We start from the raw sequence: 25,815 nt of genomic DNA, 5'->3' as shown, positions 1-25,815 counted from the left end.
TACCGTATATCATACAATGTATTATACTTCCAAACTGTCGTATTCAATGCACGGTCATGAATAAAACAAATACACACCAAGTTTTACGGCAGACTACAGTCATTTCCATGGCATTAAACGCATCGTCTGGAAATGTAATACCTTCTGCAATTTTCCATTAGATTTAAGACTATTTAAGACCTTGCGATCCTGGTTTTTTAAATGTAAGGCATTTTAAGACTTTAAGGACCTGCAGGAACCCCGTTCTTTTTTCATTCTAGGGTCTGATTGCGCTGGATGGACGGGGTCATGCTACACACCTGTGGCACATTTGGAGCACATTGTTTTTAAGGACGCTTGTGTCTGTAAGCTGTGTCCGACAATTGCCTATGTGCATCCTCCTCATCATAATATCATTACAGTGATCCCTCGCAACTTCGCAGCCTCAGTCCATCGCTGATTTTTTTTTCAATAAAAAAATAAATAAATGCAGTATTTTATAGAGCTGTCCCGATCCGATCATGTAGTCTCTCACTCTCGCTCCTGCTGCTTTTCTTGTTTAGTCAGTGCACTGGAGTTGCTGATTAAAGTTAACGATGATTGACAGATGTTAAGGTTTGATCTTGCCAGAGACGCACGGAAGCCGAAACTTCAAAACGCCCCATGCGTCAATCATCGTTTAACTTGTTTAACAGTTGCTGTGGCAACTCATTGTGTGTAAGTGAGCAGCTTGAGCAGATTTGAGTGGACTCACTCAATGAAGCATTTAATAAAGACAAGCATTGTTCTGCTTTATTCTTGTTAAAAAAAATAATTCGGTGGGACAGTAACATGTTTGAAACTTATCACAATTATTACATTTGAAGTGCTTTAAAACTATTAATATATATATATATATATATATATATATATACATATATATATGGCTGAAAACACTCTAACACACTGACTTTAAGTTCCGCTCTGAGACCCCCAATTTGGCCAAATTTCAGAATTGTCCGATTTGCATGTGTGATACAACAATGGAAAACTTAAAGTCTCCATTTTCTGGGAGAAGAAAAATTTTGAACAGGAGGACATTTAAAAAAAAATTATTTTTTTTTTTTTCAACAGCAAAACCCTATCTGGAGGCGAGAGCACACGAGAGCAGAATTACAGACAGCATGACTTTAACGAGATATTATTGCTAACTTACCTTGTTTAGACCCAAAAACTCCATGTAGCATGTATCACTGAGTGTCAAGACACAGCTGTGAATGGCCACAGCTGGATTTATGGGGAATTTTATGGGTGAAACATGGCAATATAACAAGGGTCGCAGAACTTGCAGACATCAAGGAGTGGTCAAGATGTTCTTTTTCATAGATTTACCCTTTTAAACTTTATTTTTCAATTTTTCTTTTTTTTGGATCGATTATTTATCATCTAAAATGTCAGAGAAAATGCGACAGTAACAAAAAAATACAATTAAGCGATAGTTCTGAGGTAGATACCATGACTTTTTTACATACGCCATTTTTTTTCATTGTGACATAATTTGTTTAAAAGTTTAAAATATGTGAGTGAATAATTCTTGAAGTTTTTTTTTTTTTTTTTTTAAATGAAAAGTGAGACATCAATGAATGATTCTAAGGTAGAAACGACAGACATTTTTAATAATAAATATAATTAACTACCTTCTTTTTACGGCTGGGTTGAAACAAAAGCGGTTGCGCGAAGTCTGTAAACGGGGGTTTTCAGGGTAAAACGGACAAATTAAAAATGGTTCGGGGGTTTAATGTGCTATGAATCTGCTATGGCAGCATATAGACATATTGTTCTATCAAACACAACAGTTGTTTTGGCTTAAAATACAGCAGTTTCTTTTAAAGAGGAGTGCAAGAGCAGAAACTGCTTTTTCAATCTTGTCTGTGTTTTCCGCCATCAATGTATCTATATCTAGATAGATAGATAGATAGATAGATAGATAGATAGATAGATAGATAGATAGATAGATAGATAGATAGATAGATAGATAGATAGATAGATAGATAGATAGATAGATAGATACACTTACACAGTGAATACACAAAAGTGAGTACACCCCTCGTATTTCTGCAGATATTTAATTATATCTTTTCCTTTCACACAGACAAAATGACACTTAGACACAATGAAAAGTAGTCTGTGTGCAGCTTATATAATAGAGTTCATTTATTTTCCCCTCAAAACAACTCAAAATATAGCCATTAATATCTAAACCCCTGGCAACAAAAGTGAGTACACGCCTATGAAAAAATGTACATCCCTAAATGTCCAAATTGAGTACTGCTTGTCATTTTCCCTCCAAAATGTCATGTGACTTGTTACATCTGCGTTGTCAGCATTGCTGCATAAATTGAAGAGGTGGGGGGTCAGCCTGTTAGTGCTCAGACCATACGCCGCACTCTACATAAAATTGGTGTGCATGACTGTCACCCCAGGAGGAAGATTCTTCTGAAGACCTTGCACAAGAAAGCCTACCCGTCTCATCAGACCATAGGACATGGTTCCAGTAATCCATGAGCTTTGTTCACATATTTTCAGCAAACTGTTTGCCGGGGGGGGCACTTCGTAGTTTTTCACTTATCGTGGCGGATTCTCGTCCCAACCGTGAAAAACAAGAGATTACTCTATTAATATTTGTGCTCCCCGACCTTTCCATGGTTGTATTCAAGTTTTGATTTGCTCTAATTTTTTGTGTCATTTTCTGTTGGACTTTGTGATTGTTTACATGGTGACGCCGCAACACCAAGTGTGTGGTGCGATGGCCTCACCTATCCATAGAGAAAGCGCAAACTTTTGATTCCGGCCTCCAAAGCGGAATAATTCGATTGCGGGTATTGCTCCCCAACCATATGAATGGTACGCTCTCGCTCCGATGACGTCAGCACTCGCACATGTCACTTTGAGCGTGCGCAGTCGCTGCTAGCAAACATTCAAAACAGCAAACATGGCGGAATGTTGGCTTTAATTGACTGTTTTTATAATATATTTAATTCAAATATATTTGATGTATGCTTTTTGTGCCTATTGAAGCAAAAGAATAAAACATGTGGACACCATTGCTTCAAGCGGGCGGGTATGTTGTCTTCCAGGCTTAGGGAGGTGAGTCTGACTATAGCCCAGAACCAAGCGACAGCCGCTACAAACCACGCCTGCTGTTGGTACGGTGGCATGAAGAATTTGTTTACTATGTAAAGTTCAAAGGGTTTTTGGGACAATAGACCTTAGTCCAATTCCTTACCCTAAACTTAAGTAGACAGAGGGGCATGCCTAAACATAACTAGATTGTAACCTTTGCTATGTTTGGAACTTGAAAGTCATTTAATGTTGTGAGTCAACCGTTAAAGTTGTTAAAATTGCTCCCGTTATTGCATTATTGCTTTATTTCCCTTCTGTTTACTTTCGACATGTCAAAGTGTTAAAATTGTTTCAGCATTAAACAATATATTCAAGTCAAGATTTTGCCGATTTAGGAATATTTTAGATTAAAAGTGACTAACCTTTAGTTCGCAACAGCAGAACCTGCCTGAGGAGTCTACTGCTTTAAGATGGCGGCTGTTTACTAACGCCGCCTGTGATATATTTATGTCACACTGCTGTTGCCATAGTGTGCACTTCCTGTGGGTTCGGTATTACAGTACAAAAGGGGATCTCTGTTATGTCTCTGTGACATATATGCTGAAAAGCACACTAAATAAAGAAGTGTTGTTCCATTCAAGTCTCGGCCTTACATGTACTTAGATTAAGGAAGTACATAACACCGACGAGTCTGTCATTTCGCATCTAGTTCTATAAACATGTGATATCTATGTGACATCATGTGGGCGTAGTTTGTAGGGGCGTGGTTTGTAGTGGCTGTCTCTTGGCCCTTAACTGCAATCAGGTATTATTGGGCTGAGGTTGTTGCTGTCAAAGAAGTGCATCATTGGTTGTCGCTTTCTAAAACTGCAATGCCCCCTCGGCCCTGGCATGAATACTAAATCGTATTCACGCAGAATTGCGTCATCGTTCGAATGGAGACGGAACTATGTAAATGCAAACATGAAATGTGACGTATTCTCGGAGCGTAACCATGTAAACATCTCTCAGTTATACTCGCGTTTTTCGGCGTGCTCCTTCGGTTTTACTTCTTTTTATAAACTCATTTGCTCCCAAAAACGTATAAATAAGTTCTATTTTTAATTGTTTCAGTATCCCAAAGACGTATTTATACGTCTTTTACGTTCTATAAAAAAAAAAAAAAGACACCTCTGGGTCTTGATTCAATTTTGCTCCGAAGCACAGAGCTGAAAATCCATTTTAAAGCAATACAACTTGCCACTGGAGGGCAGTAGCGCATTTGGTAAGATGATTCAACAACAACGAACGGCCAAGCCGCACGGCCAGGTGCCGGCGGAAGACAACCAAATGGATGCCAGGCAGCGGACGACTGAGCAGAACAACCGGTAGGACGCCCGAGATGCCAGGCACTGGATGACCGAGCTGAACGACCGGGACCACTAGTGCAGTGGACGTAGCCTTTGAGTCTGTGCTGCTCGCGAGCAAAGCCCGCAGAGATTAAAAAAAATTCATCTTTATGAGACGGACGGCGATGAGGGAAAGGTTTAACCAGCTGTCGCGGCCAGAACAGCGTCATCTTTCAGTTAGTTATGTGTAAATAAATTGTTACTTTGCTATCAAAACCTCTATTTGTCTTGTTTATCTTATTTTGTAAAAGGAAAACATTATTCAGATGTTTGGGATGTAACGAAAGCAAAAAATAGCGGTGTGTAAGTCAAAGTTATGTTTGAAATGTATGCTTTCACAAAAAGCTCAATGTCTCCGTTTTTTTCATCACAAATTGGTAAATTGCTCAAACTAAGCTATTTTCTAATGCTGATTTCTAAAGAATGGAAAAAGATATGAACCAGCTTTTTTTTCTGCTGAAAGAAGAGAGTCTAATCTTTCTTTTGGTGGGTTCCATGTTTATATAGCAATAGAAAAGAATTTTCTGTGGGCCTTGCAAAATCAGTCAAAATCCAGTAAAACGGCCGGGAACGAAGGGCCTTGTTCCAGTGAAAATGGCTGGGAGTGAATGAGTTAAAAACAAGCATATTAACTAATCCTTGCCTCTGATTCTGTGATTGGGATCCATATCAACGGCTTGCCGTTCTTTACAAAGAAGGGGGGAACAATCCAACCTAATGATAACTTCTGAATAGATGCCCACTGTCGTGCAGCCTTGCAAGCAAGACGGTACTTCCTGATTCATTGATTTATCAAGCAGTACCATCTTGCAAACCTGTCCAAACGCTTCTCCATCTGATGTTCCAGTCAATCAGATAGGCGTGACCAGGAAGCAACTAGCTGCATGAATACAATATCAGAGTGTAAAGCGGTTCCATTTCAGAAGTTTTGTCGGAAATACACTTCATTAAAAGAAGAAGAAAGAGCGTCACCAAAAGCTTTTTTTGACGGGAAACCATGTTTTTGCTCTTCCGCAAACCAATATGTCATACTATGGCTTTGTGCGGAATGGTCACTTTCTAGTAGCGAGCCAATCAGGGGAAAGACGCGGGAGCTTCAGAGGTGACCAGGAAGAAACTATCTGTTTGAATTCTATGGCCAAAGAAGTCAATTTCCCAAGTTTTGTCTGAAATACAATACATTTCATCATTATAAGAAGAGCAAAGAACATCACTAAAGGCTTTTTTTTTTGTGACGAGAAGCGCCATCGTTCAATCAGATCATTCCCAGATTGATATGTGCAATATATTCATGACGGATACATGGAACAATTAATATGGCGTGCTAGGTTAACTGTAGTGACCACTGTCCCTGAAAGGGTTGAATAATTTTTTTTTTAAATTCTGTCCATTTTCCTGTTAATATTAATAACGCAGCATGAACAGAGCAGTAGTATGTCAAAAAACACACACACACACTCTGTTGAACTTTTTTTTTCTTTTTTTGGTATCCTTTCCTTCTTTATTTGTAATTTTCACACCGAAAGGGTTGATTGAATGGATGTTTGAATAGAAATAATGTACCCCTGAGTCTGTCAGAGTGACCTTGAGAAGAGGCGACGAGCTAGCGCGGAAAGGGGGGGGGCGGTGGTATAAAGGCGAGTCAGCCCACCACAAAAGAAAGCGAGCCGCAGATGAAGGGTTTTGTCCTCAGTGTGTACCAAGAGAGACTCATTGAAGACTTGAAATTGTCTTCCGTGTTAACGACAACAAAACGCCCACTTCAGGTGCATTCAGGAGGAAAAGCAGTCTTTGATGTTTGCAAACACATGGACATCAAGTTCTAAGATTCGATTGTCTTCTGTTGATAAAAACAACACGAGCATGTTGGATCAGGGCTAAATTAAATCTTTACAAAAATGGACACTAGGTCAATCTAAGACTTGAATTTAGACAGATGTCCGGCCCATTTGCAATGGGAGGGTTGTCAGTATCGCCATCAGTGGCACTGAAACGTCATCATGAGTGTCAAAACCTGTCCAGTCTTTTTGAATTAAAATGAAAAGCTCGTTAAATGAAAATTATGATCTTTAATGAATTAATCTAATGAACCTTAATTTTAATCTCACCCAAAAATTGTTGAAAAGCAGCCTAAATTTGAGGTCACTTTCAATTATCAATGACCGCCTTGGATGACAATGGACATCCAATACATTTGGAATTTTAAAAAAAATTTAATCTAATTAATCTCATTTTTTTTAATTCACCTAAAAACTGATGAAAAGCGCCCTCAAATTGAGCTCAATTTTATGTAACTCATTGGCTGCCAAAGTCATATCCATTTAGGCATCCCTTACAACTTTGTGCTTCAAACGTCATGCCCTCAGTCCATCGCAGATTTTTTTCAATAAATTAAAAAAAAAAAAAAAAAAAAAAAAAAAAAGGTATTTTATTTTAAAATGTGAAGATAAATGCATGTATAGATGTACAAATTTTTATGGGGCGTTTAGGTCCCTCCTTAACCGCAAAAAATGAAAGATCACTGTAAACCGGAATAAAAATGACCTAATATTTAAAATCCGTAAAGAATTATTGTAATCATTTCTAATCTTACCTAACAATTATCTTCAATTTAAGAAAAAAAAAAAACCAACTAATTTGCTTCCATTCACGCTGATGGACATCCACTCCATTTGTATTAAAAAGACAAAAATGTATGGCCCAGAATGATTAGTTAATCCAATTAATCTCAATTTTAATCGCACGTAAAAATGGCTGATAAGTGTCCTCAAACTGAGGACATTTTATTTTTAACTCTGCGATGGCGACCCAGTCCTTTTGAATTGAGATGGAAAAAAAGAATAAATCATGAAAATAAATAAATAATAATTATCTGTAATGAAAACTAATCTCATTTTTAATCTCACCAGAAATTTGCTAAGAAACACCCTCTACTTGAGGTCATTTTCTAAAACATAATTGCTCCAAAAATTAGCACCACGAGTGAGCGGCATCAAAAGCGTTTCCTTCCGGATTTGTTTACAGAAAGACTGATTGGAATAAACAGGTTCATCCTCTCAACTGTGACAGGTGACAGTGACAAACGGTAAATGTATTTTTTTTTTTTTATATATGACAGGGTTTTGCTTGCATCTGTTTTGTCACTCGTGACATTTTGTTGTTGTTTTTTTTCCCCAAGACATAAAAATTCCGTTTTTACCTCCGTAGTAGCCGTAGGCAGCAGGTCCCAGGATGTCGGGGTCCTCCAGCCGGCCCCCCAAGGTTCTCATCCTCCGGGGTCCCCGGAAGAAGGCGTGTCTGCGGGCCCCCAAAGCGCTCAGTTGCTTCATCCGTCGCTCTTTGGATCTTCGGTTCTGGAACCAAACCTGCAAACAGAGAGTCGCATTTGAAAACGTATGCTTTTATTTTGAAAGTGACGCTTTTGTAAACTCTACGAGTGTCATGCACATAGGCGGAGTTTGACTACTGGGGCAGGGGGAGGCACAACATGTTGATGACCCCAAAACGCAGTGTCAGCAATAAAATTACCCGACAAGAATATTTATAATAATAAGTTGACAATGAGCGTTTTTGTTTCCCATCATTCTTGAGTGGAATTCTAAATCAGGGTGCTTAGGCAATGGCCAATGGGCCGAGCCATAAGGAGGTAGATTTGTGTCTTTATTATTCAATCAAAATTAGGGCTGTCAAACGATTAAAATTTTTTAATCGAGTTAATTACAGCTTAAAAATTAATTAATCGTAATTAATCGCAATTAATCGCAATTCAAACCATCTATAAAATATGCCATATTTTTCTGTAAATTATATATATATTCTGTAAAATAAATTGTTGGAATGGAAAGATAAGACACAAGATGGATATATACATTCAACATACGGTATATAAGGACTGTAGTGGGCATTTCACTCTACTGTCATTTAAATCTGTCTATGCTGTCCTCACTCCGAAGCGTCTACTTTTTCCAAAGCTAGACAGCTAGTGAACGACGCCTTAATAATCAGACTTCTTCCTTTTTCATCTGATCTATTAATGAAATGGCCTCAAACCATTGTTCTCTTTAGACCGTAGTGAAACTACAAAAAAAAAAGTACACAAGCATTGCATTAGCAACAACGTTAGCTTAGCACGCTATACTGGTTCACTAAACATAAACAAAAAGCGTCTCATACAAAAAATATAACATTTCGCTTACTAACATAATATGTAAATTCTTTACAACAACCATACTTACGGACAAATCTTGTCCAAGGATCATATAAGCACAACATTACAACGTAGGCGTCAGCCCGAGACGTCATGCAGCCATACTGAACTGGCAAGAAAGCAATAAACCATGTCGCAAAGCGACCACAAGAGTTCGCTGTTAGACAGCACAAAAAACCTTGCTGTAAAACTTACCAAAAGGCAGAATACTGTCTGACATGGGACAGTGCGGGACATGTGCGTTAATTGCGTCAAATACTTTAACGTGATTAATTTTAAAAAATAATTACCGCGCGTTAACGCGATAATTTTGACAGCCCTAATCAAAATATATATATTTTTTTTTTAAAAAGTCGCTTCAATAAAAAAAAAATGTGTTTGGATGCAAAAATAAATTTTAAACAAAAAAAAAAAAAAAAATGCATGTGAAAGCTATTTTCCCTTGATTTATTTATTTATTTTGGATTGGAGTCAAGTTTTTTTTGATTGAAGCAATTTTTTTGATTGAAGTAATGTTGATATGTGTCTGGGCCACATTTCGGCTAGGACGTTTTTGTCTTTATGATTCAATCAAAAAATAAGTTTCTTCAAAAAATGTATATTTTCAAAAAGAAAAATCACTTCAATCAAAAACAGATTATAACTTTTAACCATAGAAAACATTTTTGAACGCTAAAAAATATTTGAGATTGAAAAATTTGCATTCGAACACACACATTTTTCATTGAAAAAGTTTTCTTTGATTGAAGCTTTTTGTGTTTGGGCCATTTATGGGTAGGACATTTGTGTCTAAATCATTCAATCCCCCCTAAAAAAGTTGCTTCAATAAAAAAAAAAGTATTTTCCATCAGAGAAAAAAAATCATTTGAAAAAAAAAAATTGCCCTCCCCTAATTTTATTTTATTTTTTTATTTTATGCAAAGCAAATGATTGTCTAAGGTGCTAGTCACGTGATCTGTTCGAAAAATAATTTTGACCCATTGTGAAAATATGTATTTTTGTTTTACTGCTTTATTTTATTGCTTTACATCTTTTATTTACTGTATTGGCCCGAATATAAGACGGTGTTTTTTGCATTGAAATAAGACTGAAAAAGTAGGGGTTGTCTTATATTCGCAGTCAAGACATTAGACCCATTCACGACGCTAGATGGCGCCAGATATCATTGAAGCGAATGCTAAACTTGAGGAGTAATGTTCTGTCATGACAGATCCCAGCTACTCTCAAGTTTAACCAGTTTGCATTATTTTATTGCAATGTTTTTCTTTATTCAGAATTTCAGATTTGTTTCAAGACTACAGTTACAGTTAGACCTCACTTTGATGGTTATTGCAGTTATTGAAATTTTGTTGTTTTATCACAATAGATTGGTTTATTTACATTTCAAAAACCAGAAGCCATTCATTTACGAATGTGATTGCACTTTAGTTTACATATTTAAAGGTTCAGATATTAAGATTTGAACGAGGCAGAATAACATGCTTTTTCTCTCAAATATATTGTTATAATCATTTTTTTTTTCCAGATGTACTGTAATTATTTTCTGTATAAAAATTAATTTTGTGTTCAAAAAGTTTTTTTTCCAACTTGAGTCTTGAAAAAGAGGGGGTCGTCTTATAAACAGGGCCATCTTATATTCGGGCCAACAGGTATATAGGAAAGTCAGTTTTATGCAATGACACTTTTCGGCTACCGGGGGGCTATCCCCCCCCCCCCCCCCCCTTAAAATCTGCTTATGGTCATGCAATGAATAAAAATGCCAGTATATTCTTCCTTACTATTGGATTTGTCCTTCGATGAGATTGACATATAGGTAAAGCAGTGTTAGCGGAGGAACCATTGTTGGAGCCCCTTTAGCCTATTACCAACCCTCGTGTGATGGACAAGCAAGACAGCAAGTCAGAGCCCGTTTTTGAATTTTAGTAATTTTCCGCCATATTGTGGGTAAAAAGTGTTTAGCAAATTTATCACTTCCTAAATTACCTCACCAACACAATGTCATATTGGGGTGTTAGACTTTTCATAACAGATGACACTAAGAGAGCTGACATAGAGACGGGTGAAAATCATGCATGTCCAGACAGCAGTCAATCTCTTTTATCGGGACTGACTTTTTGAATATATTCATTCCAAGTGAGTTTAAGGTCGTCACAGCAAAAGTATTCTCAAATATTGCAAAATACAATATATTGCAGTTATTCTCAAAGTATGGTACAAGTGCCACCATCTCTCTCTTAAGAGTCGCACTAAAGTAAATACAGTTATCACAATTGATCTTTGCCATTGAAATGGAGAATAGAGGAGGTTTAACAAAAAAAACCCCAGTACATTTGTTACTTTTCAAGTAGTACATGAGTTTGATTATACAGTGGTACCGCTACTCACGAAATGAATTGGTTCTGTAAGTAGTTTCGTAACTTGAAAATTCTGTGAGAAGAGACGTTTTCCATGTAAATGCCCTAATCTGTTCCAAGGCCCCCACAATTCAGACAGGAATCTTTTATAATGCATAAAAATGCATCAAAACATGTAGATTATTGCACAATAAACATAAAATCAGAGTTGTGCATCATGTAAAAAACCATGAATAGAGTAAAGAGAAGTTAATACACATATGTTAAGGTGTCAGAAGATGAGGGGCGAATGAAGAGGACGCTGGGATACATACATACACATACAGTAAAGGTGCCTCTTAGCCAAGTGAATGCCAGGAATGCTAGGCAATAGATAGCCAATGGCAGAATATAAATCTTACATTCATTAGACTCTGGGGGCTGCGAGTACCAGCTATACTGTATTTTTGTCTTTCATATCCTGAAATTTCTTTCATAACAAGAGGCAATATTTTCTCGTTGAGGCGTGTCTTAACCAGAAAATTCTGTATGTAGAGACTTTCGTAAGTAAAGGTACCACTGTATTTCAGTACAATTCAAGACATTTAATCTTTAATTTAAACATTTTTTTTCATAAAGTGTAACTATTGATAAAGATGTGAAAATATAATGTTCAGTACTTTTTTTTTTTTTTTTTAAATAAAAGTACAGTTTTAATGTTCCTGTGCCTTGAAATAATAAATATGGATTTAATGAAGTCCCAGGTCTACTACTATATATTAATGTACTGTTGATCTTTTATGGTAATACTAGGAGAGTTAAGTACTTTTTAAAGTGGTACTTTGTGTATAATGCTTGAGAACAACATGGTATATTGTATCTACAGTCAATACATAGTGATATATACAGTCATGTGTTGCATGGAGTTTGGTACATGCAGTAAAATATTACAAAAAAAAAACGTTTTTTGGAGGATAACTCACACTTGAGTATAAGTTGCACCAGACAAAGAATACACAATGAAGAGGGGGAAAAAGGACGTATAAGTCACATTTTTCGGGGCAATTTTTTATTTGATCCGCAGAAACCAAAAACCGTTAACGTATTAATAGTGAAATGCAGAACAACAGGCTAAATAGGCATCTACTCCCAAAACATGAACAGTTACTGTATTCAGATAACTATACCCAGATAGCACACCGACGTTGAAAAGATGTTGGATCAACATTCCGCTGTCGATCGTATATTGTCAAATCAACGTCACTTTTGCACCCTCAATTAATGTTGTTTCAACGTTGAAATCCTAACAAATTTAAACGTCATTTCGATTATCAATAATATTGGAACAATGCTGAATCTAGGGCTGCAACGATTAATCGATTAACTCGAGTATTTGATTAGAAAAAAAGATTCAAATTAAATTATGCTGCTTCGAGTATTCGTTTAATGAAAGTGGCATTGCAATGGTTTATTTTGAAAAGTATTTGCATTTAGTTTTATTGATTTGGCTGGATACACTGCCCTCTAGTCTGCCTCATTTCACATGGCTGAATCCAGCTGCTCTATGTTAAGACCAACATAAGCTAAGTTTTTGTTTGAGGTAATTATTTTTTTATGCATTCGTAATTTAGTTTATAGGTATATTTAGCCATTTATTGTGGGAATATGTGTCTGAACCATTTGTTAAGAGCTTGGTACAAAAAAAAAAAAAAGTTAGCATTTCATAGCATTTAAACTAGCGGACTTTTGCTACGTAAGTTAGCCAGTTGTTCTATTGTTGTACATATATTCGTATTTATTTATTTATTTATTTTTAGGGCTGTCAAAATTATCGCGTTAAAGGGCGGTAATTAATTTTAAAAATTAATCACATTAAAAGATTTGACGCAATTAACGCACATGCCCCGCTCAAACAGATTAAAATGACAGCACAGTATCATGTCTACTTTTTACTTGTGTTTTTTGGTGTTTTGTCGCCCTCTGCTGGCGCTTGGGTGCGACTGATTTTATGGGTTTCAGCACCATGACCATTGTGTTATTATTGACATCAACAATGGCGACCTACTAGTTTACTTTTTTGACTGAAAATTTTACAAATTTTATTAAAACGAAAACATTAAGAGCGGTTTTAATATAAAATTTCTATAACTTGTACTAACATTTATCTTTTAAGGACTACAAGTCTTTCTATCCATGGATCTCTTTAACAGAATGTTAATAATGTTAATGCCATCTTGTTGATTTATTGTTATAATAAGCAGATACACTACTTATGTACAGTATGTTAAATGTATATATCCGTTTGTGTCTTATCTATCCATTGCAACAATAATTTACAGAAAAATGTGGCATATTTTATAGATGGTTTGAATTGCGATTAATTATGATTAATTAATTTTTAGGCTATAATTAACTCGATTAAAATTTTTAATCGTTTGACAGCCCTAGTTTTAATATAAAATTTCGATAACTTGTACTCAAATTTATTTTTTAAGAACTACAAGTCGTTCTATCCGTGGATCCCTTTAACAGAAAGAATGTTAATAATGTTGACGCCATCTTGTTGATTTATTGTTATAATTAACAACAGTACTTATGTACAGTATGTTGAATGTATATATCCATCTTGTGTCTTATCTTTCCATTCCAACAATAATTTACAGAAAAATATGGCATATTTTAGAGATGGTTTGAATTGCGATTAATTACGATTAATTCATTTTTAAGCTGTGATTAACTCGATTAAATATTTTAATCGTTTAACAGCCCTATTTTTTTTTTTATACCATTTGAAGCTCAGCTCAGGTATTTAAATTTTTCATGTTCCTTATCCGATTACTCGATTATTCGAACTAAGTGGATCATCGATTAATCGACTACTAAAATAATCGATAGCTGCAGCCCTGGCTGAATCAATGTTATGATATTGACCAAAATTCCCGCTCATCCATAAGTCAATGAATTTTCAATCATATTGAATCATAAATCAACTATTTGTCAACATTAGTTCATCAACTATAAAACAATGTTAACCCAACCATCGCCTGACATACCATAGAAAAACGTTGTTTCAACGACTCTTGACGTCGAAAATTTCGCAGTCAACCATATTGATGATTTTGATGGAAAATCAACGTTTATTCAAGGTCGCTCTGCTATCTGGGTAGCCTCCAAAACACAATAAAACAGGCTTTGCGACTTATAGTCCGGAAAATACACTACGTGCAAAGAAAAGGAAAATAACGGCATCGAATCCAAGTGCCAATCCTTATCTCGCTTTGGCCTATGTCGCGAAATCAGCCCGCTGCGATGCACATTAACAAAACGCAGGCATAAGGCAGCACGCGGAGGCAACACCTGCTTATTGAGAACAATCGTCAACGTGTTGGGTACATTTTTATGGAAATGCTCTCGCTCCCCTCGAGACGCACACGCACGCACACGCTGGGGGAGCGTTGCTATTTAACACAAGCGGCGAGGCCCAAACAGCGCCTCCATTTTGGCTCACGCTGCCATAAACACGAGGCTACAAACACACGGATGGACGCACGCGCGCGTACGGGTGGATGGAGTTGCGCACATGCACGCACGTATGTGTGAGGTGGGAAAATGGGAGGGTGCATGGGGCATATGTAAATGTGTGAAATCAGCGATAATCACAGCCAGCGCACAAAAAGCCACATCACACTTGGCAGAGACGGCGCTAATCATCCCGACATTGTGCACGCACGCGATCGCGCGCACGCGGGAGGGGTTCCCGCATGCGTGCGGTGGCCCCTCAGCTAAAACAAGACCACCACCTATGACTAATTTCACGGCTGTGTGACTGAAACAAACACGAGAGGGGGGGCGCATTAAAAAAAAACACATATTGTGTCGTAATTGTGTGTTTTTGTCAAGCCGGGTGTGTAGATGGTAATTGGAAAAAAAATGAAATGGAATGCCTGGAGACATGGAGATGCATGGCGGAAAGAACCAGACGATGTGTTCAGGAAAGGTCAGAAAAATGAGATTGCGTGTGAAGAAACAATTCAGACAAATGTTGCCTTTATGTTATCGGCATGACTGCATTTATGGCATAATTTAGTAGCTAGAATTTTTGTTCATTAAGTCATTAGCTGCCATTGACGGTGAGAGACGTCCTATCCATTTTGACTGGGAGGGACTGGCAGTGATTGATCACTATCAATAGCACTGAAACACGATCATCCGATACAAAACTTCTATCCAAGCATGAAGAAAACATACGTTTTTGGAGGATTATAATGATTTTGAAGGAGTTTTTCGAAGCGAAGTGCCAAATATTTTAAAAATAAAACGATGTTTTTCCTATTCATGCATGATTAAAAAAAAAAAAAAAAGAGTAAAAGATTGATGCAAAATTTGTATGGGTGTGAATTATTGCTTCTGTCAGAAATATTAGAAACAATAAAATGTGTGGTTAGTTCTTGTTTTCTAAACAAACATAATTGTCACCATATTTTGGGGTAAAATACACAAAAGAAATATTTATATTTGTAGGATTGTCATGATTTTAAAAGAGTTTTCCCAAACAAAGTGTAATATATTTAAAAAGAGAAAATGATGTTTTTCTATTTAAAGCATGAAGCAAAAGGTCACATTTTCCCACATAAGGTGGTTTTATGTTATATGTGTATATGTGTGTGAATTATTGCCTGAGTCAAAAAAATATAATAAATGATCAAATTTGTGGTTAAGTGTTGTTTCTTTAAGCAAACATTATTCTAGCCACTGTTTTGTAAAATATACAAATGAAATATTCATCTTTGGACTACGATCATGATTTTAAAGTTCTCAATATAATTTGAGGTTCGTTTTTTCCCAGGCAACAAAAGCTCATTTTATTTTTCGCAAACAATAATCGCATCTGGAATGACTATTTTTATGTATGTGAAAACAAAGCATATACGAATGAGTGAGGCGTTTATTGGTTGTATTTTTCCCAGTCAAAGCATGGAGCAAATTGGGCGTCTATCATCGTCAATGGGAGCAATTGAGTTAATGACTCTCAAAGACAAATGCAAAGTGTTAAATATATATATATATATAAAAAAAAAAATCCTGAAAATGTAGAAAACGAATAGGCTAAAAATTAGGAATCGTATTGACACAATCAAATTAATCTCATTTTTAATCTCGCCTAAAAACAACAGTATAGACCTTCAATTTGAGGTCATTTCCCTTTAACTCATAGGCTGCCATTAACAACGATGGATGTGCAATCCATTTGAACTGAAATGAAATAATGATTTAACTATAATCTGTAATGAAATAATCGAATTAATCAGATTTTTAGTCCCACTTTCAAATTGCATAAAGTGCCCTCAATTTGAAGTCATTTTCATTTAACTCATTGGCTGCCATGAAGTATGTCCAATCCATTTGTAACAAAATGAAAAACAATAATTAACTAATCATTATGATCCGTAATTTATCGAATTCATCTCATTTTTTTAACCCCACCTACAATTTGCCAAGAAAACGCGCCCTCAATTTGAGGTTATTTTCATGTATCTCATTTGCTGCTGTTGACGTTGATGGGTACTAAAAATAATGAAATGAAATAATCATGACAATTAACCTCGCTTTTAATGAAAACCTAAATTATGTCATGTTTCAGTGCCATTGACAGTGATAGACATCCCAGCGATCATTCAATTCCAGTTTAAATGCATCGGACGTCTATCAACGTCAGTGGCAGCCAGTGAGTTCTTGAGTTTCAAACAAACAAAAAGAGGAACAAAAACTATAAGGTAAAACAAAGCCGCACGTGTATGTAAAAATATATTTTAAAGTCATTTTAAAAGAAGGCAAGAAAATCCAATTTTCCTGAATGCGTCTCCTTACCTGGATGACCCTCATATTGAGGCCGGTCTCTTGCGCCAGCTGCTCCCGGATGTGTCGCGTCGGTTTGGGCGTGGCGACGAAGGCGGCCTTGAGGGTCTCCAACTGCTTGGCCTTGATGGTGGTCCGGGGGCCCCTCCGCTTGGCGCCCGAGTTCTGCTCCTCGTTCTCGATGTTGTTGGTCTCCTTATCCGAGGACGTGCAGTTGTCCGTCTCCTTCAGCTCGTCGTGCAGGCCGCCGTCCTGGAGGTCCGGCGAGAGGCTGCGGTCCGTGCATGACGACACTACAATACACATTGACGTCATTTATACATGCATTTTATTTGGTGTGCTATATGATTGATTTTTTTATTTATTTATGAGTTTTTCTTGGTCCTTACCCGAGTTGAGGCTGACCTCTTTGATAGTGGCCGAGCTCAGGTAGTCGTCTTTGCAGACGAATTTGTTCTCGTCGATGACGTAGAGCTCCTCGCCGGTGGACAGCTGCTTGTGGCACACCATGCACGTGAAGCAGTTGAGGTGGAAGACCTTGCTGCGCGCCTTGCGCACCAGGTCGCTGGGCGAGATGCCCTGCAGGCACCCGGCGCACTTGGTACCGAACCGCCTGCAAAGCGCACGAGGAACAAGAGGGAGAAATGTTTTGGTAGAGTGACAAGGATCTGATTTAGTCTTTGTTTGCGTCGCCGATTGTTTATTAGTGAGCGGGCTGACCCAAACGGCACCAAGGCGGGAAACATTGCAGGATAGTGCAGGCGAGGGACAAGCGACATGAAGTTGAATTTTCAAGCAAAATAAACAAAAAGAGATTTCATTTATCGCTGATAAAATACGTTCAAAATATGCATTTTAGGGAATGAATGAAAGCACAAATACGTCAAATGAAAGTGTGTTTATCAAATGCGACATACAAATCAGAGAATTAAAATAACCTTAACGTTTGTTGATATTGAATCCTTTTAGTAATCCATATATTCTAACTAAATATTTCAGATGTGCAGTTTTAATTTTGCACCATATGTTCACACCTTTAAAATAAAATGATCTAACATATGTATAATAATTTTTTTAAAAAAATGTATACGGGGAACGCCGATTAAAAATATTACTATGATGTAGGAAAAGCCTTGAGCATTATATTTAACTTTATACATCAAATTCAAATTTTATACTTGTATACACATATACGACATATATACGCGTCTTCCCTTATTTAAACAACACACACATAGATGAAATACACATATGAACTAATAAAAATAATCTCTTTTTTTGGGGTGAAAATCCAGTTTGGTTGCCAATCAAACCACGCGAAAGACATTAGTGGCAATCAGCACATTGTAGCCAAGGATATGAGACGGGATTAAGCAGAGTGGGATGTATTTTAGGCGTGGAAATCTTCTCTTAATCCATCCAAGACGTGCGTGGGAGGACTTTCACCCACCCTCGCCCCCCTTCCCAATCTCTTTCAAAATGCCCTCAAAACAGCCAAAATAAATAAAGCAGCTGTTTCAGGCCCACCTGTGTGTGTATGCGCGCGCGTGAAGTGGGGGTGCGAATGCAACCCCCCTTTCTATTGTTTTAACACTAATGCGGGCCGTGCATGGTATCGCCTTTCACATGCACGCAAGTCCACTATACACAACAAATGGATACATTAGCCTGATTAGTCTTGCCGTTCGCTAATGGGACGCTCATTTGCATGCGTGCAGGTACGCCGGTCCGGGCTGGCCCGGGACGAGCCCCACTTGGCTCATTCACAATACGTGACGTGTTTGGGGAGGGCGACATATTTACAGCAAACGAAAATGAAGCTGCTTAATGGATTATTTGCTAGTCTGAATATGCATTTCTGGAAATAGGAAAAGTCGTCAATTAAAAAATTCGATTTGGATTTCTTAAGGATTACTTTTTTTAAGCTGATTACGGGATCGCCTGGGTGGAGAATAAGCATAAATATGCATTTTTAAAAATGTAACGCTCAAATGATTTGGATTACATTTTGTTTTGAAATCGTTTGAGTGATTTGTAAACACACGTGCCTTTAAAAAAAAACGTGTTAATTGCGTTGGTTGGTCGATTTTCGTGGCTGTTTTTTCCCCCCATTTAAATAAGGATAAAAGGATTAAATTGGTTTAAAAAAAAAAAAAAAAGAAATTACGAATTTAGCACAAGAATGGCCCATGACTACTTTTTTTTTGTTAAATTGGAAAATGATAAATTATTACGTGTTCAAATGATCAAGCAGTTTGTCTTGAATTATAACGAGTTATCAAGGTGACGTCATCCAATTATGTTTATATTTGTATTTAAGGATCAGAAATTTAAAAAACTGAATATAGTTTGATGTCAAACAATGTGTTGATTTCCTATTGCTTTCAACAGAAACGCCAACATTGGAAATACTACTTCCTCAATAACAACAACAAAAATATATATACGTAATAAAAAATGAAGGTTTATATGCTCTACATACAAAACCTACTTTTTTCCTCGCTTCTTAGTCCTTTTAAATGATATTTTTATATTTTAAAAAAACAAACAGTAAATTTGTTTTTAAGAAATGATTTCTATGATAAAAAAAAAAAAAACGAATAATAAATAAAGAATAATAATTTTGAGATCACTTTCTCCTAAATTGTTTTTTTGTTTTTTGTTTTTTTTTTTGCGCCTACCGGAAGAAGTCCACCTTGCAGTAGAGCTTTCCGTCCCGCGAGAAGCACTTGTCCGTGAGCTTGCATCCGCACTCGCAGCACTGCACGCACTTGGCGTGCCAGGCCCGGTCGAGCACGTTGAGCAGGAAGCGGTCCAGGATGGGCCGCTCGCAGCCGGCGCAGTGGACCATCATGTCTGCCTGCGGCCCGCGGAGAGCCGACGGCCGACCTCCGCCTTCGTAGGACTGCTTCGGCTCGGCTCCACACGGAAGCCCGTCTCGGATCCTCCTGCCCCCCGTGGGCTGTCAAAAAAAAAAGTCCCGGTACCGGCTCGGTTCTATATCCGCAATCCACACTTGTTTGGCCCCGATCAGGCGCGCGCACCTGACTTGCTCCAAAGCATAACAAGAAGAATATCCCGCAAAAGTGCGCGTGCTCGTGAGTTTTTTGGACAGCGGGGGTTCCGCGCGTGTCCTGCGGGCTCCTCGCCACCACTGTGGCCGCTTGTCACGCGGTGTGGAGCAGCAAGGCACCCCTCCACCTCGACACCTTCGTCGCCGCCATCACCAAGCGACCATCCCCGCGAACGCACATTGGCTGACGCGCGCCTTAATTCCCTCGCAGGGAGAGCCAATCACGGCCTGGCTTTGGTTGGCATGGATACCGAGCTCACGGCTTCTCAGCTGGACCTGGATGGTACGGGCCAGGACCATTTGCCACTTTAAAATATACCCATTCGCCACCGTTGACGGTAATACACGTCCGATTTGGACTAGGGAGCTCCCAGTCCAAATGGATCGGACGTCTATTGCCGTCAACGGCACCAGCCCCACTCAGTTCTAATGGCAAGGGCGTAGGTTAGCCTAGGGACGGTAGGGACATAACACTAGCAACTTTTCAGGATGCTCAAATTGTCCCCACCAACTTTTAAGCAACCTTATTTGCATTATACAATGAGTTCAGCTATAAAGGTCATTTAGATTGTCTTCCCTTGTGTTGTTCGGATTGCATTGACCCTATCATTATTAAGTGAATTACTTTCATTATGTTCAGACTTACCCCTTTTCACTTGCGGAATGTGCCGGTCCATTTTTTCCCTCTAATGCACGTTTGATTGGCTGATGACTAGAACCCCCACAGTCACACAATCCCGATAGAAATACATGTCAATATGACGACTCCTCTGCCCCCTTTGAAGAGGAGGGATATTAGATTTTTTTTTTTTTCCGGCCAGCAGCAGCAGCCACTGTCATGTAAAAAGCTGTCAATGTTGTGGAGGTGGGGAACACACCACACATTTTTCGACTGAAAGTCCAACCTGCATCATTTAGCATAACATTAAACTGTGTGAACTAGAGCTGAAACGAATACTCGAGCAACTCGAGTTTAAAAATTGATCCGAGTAATTTTATTCACCTCGAGTAATCGTTTGACAGCTCTAAGCATCACGTTTTGCTCGGACTACTTTTAATGCGGGACAACGCGCTGATTTCACATGCGTAGAGGAAGAAACAAAAAAAAAACAACCAAACAAACAAAATTTACTGCAGCCGACAGCCGCTACAAACGACGCCGATGTTGCTAAATACTAGCCCGCACGATGCTACGTTGGTAGCAGTTAGCATCTGATGAGTCTCATAGAGATCACATGTATGTTGAACTAGATGCGAAATGACAGACTCGGCCGCGTCTGGGCAGCGTTAGTAAACAGCCGCCATCTTAAAGCAGTAGAGCGCTAAGCGCTAATAATTGATCGGCATCCCGATCGATCGGGACATCTCTAATTGAAACCAATAGACGTCAAATTAATGATCATGCTTCACTACCCATAACGGAAATAGATTTGGACTTCTGTCGCTGTTCATGCCAGCTAATAAGTAAATAGAAATTCTTTGACGCTTTGTTACATTTTGCTCTGAAATCTGCAGAAACGCGTGAAAACATATGGATCCGTGAAATAGTGCAAACAAGGACAAATAGTGCAATAGTACAGGGTTTTCTTTTTAATCTCCCAATTAACTAAAAAACAATCCCAGAGCCTGAAAATTAGGGACTTAATTAAAAAAAAAAAAATCACACAAGGAACCAAAACCTTTCTTTGGATAGGTAAACAGTCTTTTTTTTTTCTTTTAAAGGGGATTGTTAATTTTTGGAACTTGTTTTTCTGAAGATAAGATTTTGAATGCTCTTAATGCCAGCTTTAAGTAAAGTACGAGTAAATTGATATCATAGAGTAAGTTTTATTTTATTTATCTTTTAAAGATAAATAATTGTGTATTTTTGGGGGCTTGTCACACCGTGGTCAGGTTTGCTGTGTGGTGGCGTCATTTCCTTCTTTATTTTGACGGTTTACCCTCCTACCAGGGATGAGTTGTTTGACCGAATGTGACCATATCGTAGACGCTGACACCTCTTTGTGTGATACCATATTTGAATGATGGTCCCAACAAAATAGGCATTCATTCAACTTCCATGCCGCTTATTCTCATGAGGGTCACAGGGGTGCTGGAGCCTCTCTCAGCTAACTACAGCACATAGGCAGAGCATACCCTGAATTGGTTGCCAGCCAATTGCGGGGAGTAGAAAGTCTAAAACAAAGCGAACTTATAAGAAATACCGCACGTATGCAAATACGAGGAAAGGAGGTTCCAAACAAGGGCTAAGGCAACAGTGACCGCATGACATTACGCACAGTGGCCGCTGAGGTGACTGGAGGGGGCCCTTTTCACATGCGCGAGCGCTATTTACAGGGAAATGCCATGCACGGATTAGTCAGCAGCTTCATCAATAAAAGGGGAGAGGCCGGGGGCCGCTCCAAGGACCCAATCTCAATATTTACAGAGCGGACATACGCGTGGGGTTAGTTTGCACTATTTGCCCTTTGCGTCAATGAAGACAGACAAATATTCAACGTCATTCTCACTCCTGTCAGCGAAGGGAGATGCGTTCAGGTGTGAACGAGTGGTAAGAATTTATTGATGAATCTGCAAATGGCATATTATTCGGACGATTTTTCCCTCCATTTGAACGCTAACGCTAAATAACTCAGGGGCTAATTCAGGGGTGTCCAAACTTTTTGCAAAGGGGGCCAGATTTGGCGTGGTAAAAATGTGGGGCGCTGACCTTGGCTGACGTCCTTTACATAGAACAATATATTTTAGCAAATTTAGCAAGCCATTCAGTGTGTCACATTTGCTTTATTATTTTTTTTTTAATGAATAATTTCAACAATCTCGCATCTAGCCTTTGCGGCATTCTCTTTCGACTCTCGGGCTCTTGCGAAATACTACTGCTGTGCAATTAAACTGGCTTCAAGTTGCTTCAATTTCTCACTGCGTATCTTCCCTGTAATCTTGTCGTACATGTCAGCGTGTCTTGTTTGGTAATATTGCCTCACATTGAAATCTTTAAAAACAGCGACTGTCTCTTTGCAAATGAGGCAAGACACAGTTGTTGCATATTTAGTGAAGAGATATAGAGAGTCCAATTTCCACCTATCCTTGAAGCGTCGGCCGTCACAGTCAACTTTTTTTTGTTGATTGTCGCCATTTTAGAAAATTTGAAGTAGAGGGTCACACGGAGTAATGTTGCTTAGCCCTTAAATACCTGCAACATGAAGCAATTATCAGAGAATCCCAAAATTTGAAAAATAAGGTCCTAACGAAACCTTTTTTTCAAATTTGTGAAAAGTCAAAATGAATGTGTGTAATAAGCGCTGTAATATCTATGCTAAATACCCATGCTAAATCATGTTTTTTTCTCATGGAACCTGCAGATGCATGTGTCGACTTGCAGCCATCATTTTTTTTTTCAAAAAGAAATGTCAAAATTCTAAATTAGTCTGAAAATCATAAATTTTAAGTGTATGAAATGTGATACATTTTGCAAAAAAGGGTTAAAGTGCTGCTGCCTTTTAGTGGGTAAATGAGGATTAGCATTTCGTGTGTAAGCTACTTCATTTGCTGGTTGCAGTACTGCTGACCAATTTATTAAGTCTGTGTGCGGGCCAGATGTTATTGATTTTATGATAGAGGCTGGGGGCCGGATGAAATTTGACCACGGGCCGCATTTGGCCCCCGGGCCGGACTCTGGACATGTCTGGGCTAATTCATAGAACTTTATGAGGTAACTAGCGTCATTTAGCTGAGCGTCGCAGTGACGATCAGGGTATTAAAATGTATTGATGAATTTTTTTTTCAAGAATGAACTCATTGACGGCGATAGACGTCCAATGTATTTTAACTGGGAGGAAATACGAATAACTGAGGCTAACCATTGGTAGTTTGTCAATTTTTTCAATTAAAAAAGGATGCTGTTTGCTACAAAGAAGCTGTTGTGCTAACTAGAATGCTGCTAGGCACTATTTTATAGCCACATAAGGTATTATCCCAGGCCTGTTGGCATGACAGTCAAACAAATTAAGCCTATCATGAGTGCTTTGACAGATGAAAAATAATATGCACAGTGTGCTACTGCTTTGCTAGCACTGACAACCATTAATCAATAGTTCATCAAGCACTATGAAGAGGACTCTGTCCAGAGCAAGCTATGAAATTAAGGTAGAGTGAATTTGATTTTTGTCTTCTTTGTAATTGTAGTGATCTGCTTTTTTAAAGTGAAGTCCTCTTTTGGTTTCAGACTGCTTGTGACCACACCAGCGGGGCTTGTGACACTGTTTGACTACATACGATTCAGGACGTAACTTGGCTTGTTGGCAATGTTAATGTTTCTGTGCAACAACATTTCATGGCTGTATCTCACATTAGAATGTGTCTTATGTGTGCATTTTTTTCTTCAATTTGATTAAATTTGGGTAGTGCGGCTTGTAGTTAGGTGTTTCCTATTGACAAGTTTCTGATGTACTTCCACTTTACTTTGTTATGTCTGCTAGCAACTTCCGTTTTAGAATTTCACCACCCAAAACAACAGTGGAGCTGGAGTAGCATTACCCATCAAAATCCCCTAAATTTGGAAATACCGCATACATCTGCCATCGTCACAACAGGGAACGACAACATGTTGCCACCACAAAGACTATGGAAGGTATGTTCTTGCTATCCCTGCATTTTCGTGTGTCCGGAGCTCAAAAAATACTAAAGCTAAAATCTTACGCATGAAACGACTTGTTGCCTTTGATATTGTTATTACGATGATGATTGTAATTATGATGATCTTTAATAGTATTTACTACAACTACTCGGGGGCGGCCGAGAGGCTGGGACTGACGGTGGCTCGCGGCAGACCGTCAGCTCGATCCCGAAATCCAACTACGAGCTTTTTTTACTGCACCAACTTTAAGATACCCTATTGGAGCTGGAGTTACTGAGGACAGCGGGAGAAAACCCGTCTGTAGGCCGCCGAGGGTCTGCGATAATGTTGGGTCAAAGTTTGGCGAAGATCTCAAGCCACTCCGGATCTCTACTGTCTGATATCACAATTTCGTATACAATTTTTTTGTAATAATTTTATAAATTGTGATTTATTGACCGGTTTTGAACATGCACTAATCGTGTTAAATAAAACAAGAAATGGAATCAAATGTTTTATTGCGATCAATATCTGCAATAAAAAAGAATGACATACTATTTTTGTTTATATGTAAATACCTTGTAGTATTTCCTTGTAACAACCAAATCCGTGTCAGCCCTTCTGCATTCGGCAAATGTAATAATAATTTGGAATTTCACCTCATTTTGGCCACTCAAGTGGCCCGCGTATCGGTCTATAACTCACGTCAACACAGGCTGACAGGTTGCTATAATTTTGTCCATGAATGATCAACGAAGTGATAAGAACAATCATACAATCTCATCTACGTCTCATCTACGTCGTGCTGAATCCATTTTTGGAGATTCTGTGGTTTCCTCTGGCTTGATTTTGCAGTTTTAACTTTGTCAACACACTGCTTACTTCAACCGCAATTCATGTTGTTCTTTCTAAACCGGATGTTCATAGCAGACATTTTGCAAAATGGCGCTGCCCATACTTCGCTCAGGAAACTTGTCTATAGAGCGGAATTTACAATACGTACAATGTTCAGAGCAATGTTGTTTTCGTCAATGATGGTGACAACGAAAAATATTTAGTCAACGAACCATTTGTTCATGACGAGGCAGCAAAGAGCTATAATCGTGTCTTGGGAAACTAAGCCATTACGGGAAGAATGCCACTTTTTGTCTGACGAGACAAAAATGCGCCATAGTTTCCGGTGGCAGTGTTTGGTTCGTGCCACTCATGTGACATATCCTGCGCCTCCCTCCCATCCTGACTGTTACCGGTGACTGGTGGTT

At 38.4% G+C, this 25,815-nt stretch overlaps 1 protein-coding gene across 1 annotated transcript in view; it reads right to left on the bottom strand.

Moving 5' to 3' along the window:
* Nucleotides 1-20,059, bottom strand: part of lhx5 (LIM homeobox 5) — a 22,392-nt gene extending 2,333 nt beyond the window's left edge. The window contains exons 1-4 of the mRNA XM_057819220.1: nt 19,547-20,059; nt 17,255-17,478; nt 16,878-17,158; nt 7,669-7,834 (exon numbers count right to left, since the gene is read on the bottom strand). Of these exons, the coding sequence (XP_057675203.1) occupies nt 7,669-7,834; nt 16,878-17,158; nt 17,255-17,478; nt 19,547-19,719 (844 nt within the window). The 5' untranslated portion in view covers nt 19,720-20,059. The remainder of the gene's footprint in view (nt 1-7,668; nt 7,835-16,877; nt 17,159-17,254; nt 17,479-19,546) is intronic.
* Between the last annotated feature and the right edge of the window lie 5,756 nt (nt 20,060-25,815).

Source organism: Corythoichthys intestinalis, chromosome 17 (assembly GCF_030265065.1).
Source record: "Corythoichthys intestinalis isolate RoL2023-P3 chromosome 17, ASM3026506v1, whole genome shotgun sequence".
In the NCBI taxonomy this organism is placed as follows: domain Eukaryota; kingdom Metazoa; phylum Chordata; class Actinopteri; order Syngnathiformes; family Syngnathidae; genus Corythoichthys; species Corythoichthys intestinalis.
This window is presented reverse-complemented; position numbering and strand designations above follow the sequence as displayed.